At 35.8% G+C, this 5,030-nt stretch overlaps 1 protein-coding gene across 1 annotated transcript; it reads right to left on the bottom strand.

The window, feature by feature from the left end:
* Window positions 1-694: 694 nt before the first annotated feature.
* Window positions 695-1,491, bottom strand: LOC122031447 (protein LURP-one-related 15-like). Its single transcript, XM_042590566.1, has 3 exons — window positions 1,246-1,491; window positions 937-1,164; window positions 695-829 (listed from the first exon to the last, which is right to left on the bottom strand). The coding sequence occupies exons 1-3, from the start codon at window positions 1,489-1,491 to the stop codon at window positions 695-697; spliced, it is 609 nt and encodes a 202-aa protein (XP_042446500.1).
* Between the last annotated feature and the right edge of the window lie 3,539 nt (window positions 1,492-5,030).

Here is a 5,030-nt window from a genome sequence, read left to right as displayed (position 1 = left end):
TCTCACTTTTTTCTATTCTTAGTGCAAGAATAATCGGTGAGAAATAATTCTAATTTGAATTATTCAAAAAAGGTTTCTTGATATAGCCATTTTAAAATGGATGTAAATATATTGCGAGAGGGACATGTCCAACGAGATCATAAAATTCTAAATGAAGATGCTATTTTAAAACATCCCAAATTTGTCATCCAATTTTATTAACTAAAGCATTTCAATCACAATTATATACTATATAGGTGCTATTTAATTTAATCTACTATACAAAACTATTGTAGATGCTACCAAATTAGAAGAAGAAAAATAATCCTTTGAAATCCATACACAAGCTCTCGTACGTAAATAAAGATACATGCATCCCTTCGTTTGATCATGCCGGAAGAAAATATATATCATTATTGCAGTGTAACTATTATAATTTTAGAGTATCACAAATAAGTCTATACTTATTCATCCAGAACAACTTAACTAACATCTGACTTAACAGTTTTGCTTGTAAATAATCTTCACCTGTTGATTAATATAATATAAAATTTATTAATTCAGAAGAAATACAACCTATTGAGTTTTACGGAACATATATTATATTATATTAGGCAACAATGAGAACTATGATAAAATTATAATCAAATAAATTATAAACATCCTGATGACATAGCTGCTCCACTCGTTTGAGATCGAAAGTTGCACCCCCTGATTACATAGCTGATCGACGACTTGGCTTGATCTCTTCAAGGATGACTATCAACGACACAATGAAGGCGAAATCCACGTTCTGATTCACTGTTATTTCTAGTCTGTCCCTTGCACAACATTCAGTCTTGCGATTCATCTGCAGTTTTAATTAATTAATTAATTAATTAATTTAGATATATATATATAGAGAGAGAGAAAGAGAGGGGAAGAAAAACTTTATTCTATGTGTTTTTGCCCGCTTACTTGGGCTATGATTTCATGATCAATTTCGCCAATATAAATGGTGTATTCCTTGCTTCGTACAATTATCTTAAAGTCACACGGGGCAGCTTCGTCAGTGCTGGTGGCCAAGACCACATCAAAGTGGTCCTTCCGCTGGAACATCTTGGACTTTCGCACGCTGAACAGCAAATCGTTGGGGCTGGTGCTCTCTCCTCTGAATACTCTCCGTGTTCCGCGCCTGATAAATGACTGGAGTTAACAAGAACGTAACCACGCGTGAGAATAATTTGAAGGCAAAATAAAATTTTGATGATGACACCTTCTACGTACCTTGGGTTTCATGGTGAGGAGAGGGGTGCCTTTGGCGTCGAGGAGGAGGCGGCGGCTGCTGAAGAAGGCAGCTTTCACCTTGAACACCACGTCGCCATTGGTATCTTTGACCTTGTAAAGGTCGTTCGAGAACAAACCGCCAGTGCTGGAGAGTGTTAAATTGACGGCGTACGGAACGGTGAACTTCCCGGCAGCCACCAGCTCGGCAGGTGCAACATGTCTCGCCGTCTGCCCATATTCCGCCATGGTTGTTTGTGAAAGAAAGAGTAGACAATAATAAAGGATAATTGTTTGATGATATTTATTACTAAGCAGAGCGTATTTATATATGTTATCTAAATAATAAAAGTAAAGATTAACGATGATAATTATTATAATCATAGTAATAAATATGATAAATTTAGAAATATTATTATTACTATATTCATGTTGATATTTGATTATGATATCAAATAAATTAAATCTTGATTGATTCAAATTAATTTGAGATTATTATCTTTTTTATTTGTGATTATTATTTTTGCTCTCCAACTAACTCAATAAGAGTGTTTGGACATTGAATTTGATTATCAACTTATTAAAGTTTGTCCAGATATTAACTTGATTAATATGTCAGCAATTTGATCTTTTATAGAATAAAAAAAATGAAAGTTATACACATGTTCTTGAACAAAATAAAAATTAATCTCTTCATACTTAGTATAAGCATGAAAAATTGAATTTTTAGCAAGGTATGCCACTCCAATATTGTCACACTATGTTTTGGTGTAGTGGTTGTGAAAAAAATATAATTTTAAAGAAAAGATTGTAGTCAAATAATTTTGGATGTCGCATTGCTTTGTATTTAGCATAGTGTTTGAGCATGAGATCGTAGGTTGCTTCTTTAAAAGTCAAAAAATAAAATTTTATCCAAGAAATATGGTATACTCATAAGTAGAATGTCTATCTTTAAGAGATCTGACCGATCTGTATCACTATAAACATTCAACTCTAGTGATCGAGAACTGACGATATAAAAGAAGATCATATAAAATTTTTCCTTTAAAATAACAAAGAATTCTCTTAACACCTTTCGATCCCAATGGTGCTCAGTAGGAGACTGCATAAATTAACAAACACGATTAACTGCAAAAGCAATGTCAGGTCGTGTGATGATGATATATTGTATGATACCAATAATACTTCCGTACGTATATCTGGGAGGATGAAGGCAGAGTAAAACCTCCTTCAATGATCGGTGTGAAGATAGGATGTGCGCTATCTATTTTAGCTCATTGAAGAAGTCCAGTAAGATATTTGCTTTGAGAGAAGATAACTTTAATAATGTGGAAGAGACTCGATGCTAACAAAAAAGTGAGTGTTGTCGAGATCCCGAATAGGAAACTCTTGATTAAAAAGATAGAGTAAAGAAGTGATGTCTTCTTGATTACTGCTAGTTATTAAAATATTATTACTTCAATTAGACAAAAATGGTAAATTTTTCATTACATTTGTAGAATAGTGAAAAGTCAATTTTTTACCTAGAAAATCCCTGAATGTGAAGCCAATTAGATAAACAATGAAATCGTGCATGAGGTGTTTGTCAAAGACCAGATATAGATTTTTGAAGATGACCAACATGTGTTAAAAGTTACGGATGAATGAAACCTAGTGGTTGCTCCATAAATATAATATCTTCAAGTTCATCTTGAAGAAAGGCCTTAGAAATATCTAATTATCATATCGGCTAATTGGAGTTAATAACTATAGAGTGTAACTGTCACACCCCGAGGGTAAGGGTGTCCAATCGAAAATTGGACAGCACCTTCCCTGTAACAGTGACAATTGGAACCAATATACATCCACACTCAACATATAAACATATTCAACAACCCACATGACTAAATATAAGCACAACCATGCAGTTTATAAGCAGGCCACACGGCTGAAAGTAAACACAACCACGCAGTTTATAAGTAATCCACACGGTTGAAAGTAAACACAGCAGAAATCATAAAAATATACGAATGTAAAACCAACAAAGCAATTACCCCAAAATACCTGAAATCACCATATTAGACTCCAAAATCCACATCAACTAGTTACAACGCAAACTCGCGAAAGCATTGTACCACCCAAACAGAAATAAGACAAAAAAGAAAAATGTCCTCGAATGTGACGTGGGGCTGGTAGCCAGGACTCTCCAAGCATCCTTGATTCATCTACCTATTACCTGGAGAAAGAAAAACCAGTTGGTGGGGTGGTGAGTGTTGGGACTCAGCAGGTAAAGGAAAGATAGTGCATGAACATAACATACAAATAGAGAGTGAGCCAACAGTATACAGTCTCATAAGAGGAATTACAGATACTAAAACAAAATCATAATATATGCTCATACCTGAAACTATATCCTAGGCTAGGTAATAGAAGATCAGGAGTAATACCGATCGACTACTGAACTGTTCATCACTACGAAGGTATCATGTGAGGTAAAGACATTCTATCAATAAGTAAACCGGAGTTGAACAACATGCGATCAATACATATATAGTTCAACAAGTATAAATGTATGACATGGCAAAACGAACAACTGTAAACATAAGAAAGCAATAGCATAGACAGGTATAACAATAATAAAAACGTATGAACTGATGGTCACTCCCGCTCATCCCTCTGTTCCATGACCCCAGTATGGTCGAGGGGTCGGGTCAGTGAAAAACTGTATAACACTCCAGCTACCACTCTCTCAAGTGGCCGAGTGGACAGTTGCATAGTAGCTAACTAGCTACATCTGCGACGGGGGTCCCTGCTGCTCGCAACTCTAGCTTCCTCTACTTATGAGTGAGCGAGTGGGGTCACGACAGGACAAGCGACATCTGCTTCAGCTACCACTCTCTCGAGTGGCCGAGCGTGCGACCCTAATCAATGACTCTCTCGACCGCAAGGGAGAATTCGTCGTTGACATGCATGTAATGATGTGATGTGTAAAATACAACAGTCATCATATACATATAAACAGGAATCAAGTATGCTACATGAAGCTAGCATGCTCAATACGGTACATAAATAAACAACAATCAAACCATACAAGGTTAGTATCTAATATCTACTAAATATCATAGATGGCAACAAGAAATTATATGGATACAAAAAAACACAAGAAAAATTTACCAGTGGAGTCAAGGTAAAATAATTCTTATTCAAAAATAGCTCATGCATCAAGTTCCAAAGAACTAAAGAGAGCCAAAGTAAGAAGTACCCGCCTCTCAACGGAGTTTGAATCTAATACCCCCTTCGTCATGACGCTCGCCTCAATCAAAGCCCTGCGTCAATGTATCAATTTTAACTAACTTCATATGAATTAAAATAACTAAACCAATTTACAAAACAGGTAACTAATCATAGCTTATGCATTACCCTTTGCTAATTCCCTTTACTAATTTACTTAGAACTAATCCAAACCCTTATTCAAACCATCCCTTGTTTAGATTATGTAAATCCCACAGTCCTTACAATTCCAGCCAAACACCATCACAATTAGGGCTACCAACCATGATTTAGCCCCTAATTATTAATGAACAAATATAGATTAAGCTATAATAGGTATCCAAAACCCAAAACCTTACTAAGATGAAGTCACCCCTGTTGACCCACGGCTAGGAAGTGCATATGCCGAAAATTGCTCGCTGGTGGTGCCTGCTGCCAAAGATCTATGGCCAGAGCTACTGTGAATCTACAGTCAGGAACAATCACCCCAATCAACACGTAATCCATACTGAAACCAACACCCCGATCTACAGATCTAT

Source organism: Zingiber officinale, chromosome 11A, assembly GCF_018446385.1.
Source record: "Zingiber officinale cultivar Zhangliang chromosome 11A, Zo_v1.1, whole genome shotgun sequence".
Classification (NCBI taxonomy): Eukaryota; Viridiplantae; Streptophyta; class Magnoliopsida; order Zingiberales; family Zingiberaceae; genus Zingiber; species Zingiber officinale.
Note: the sequence above shows the minus strand (reverse complement) of the source record. Positions and strands in the feature narration are given on the sequence as shown.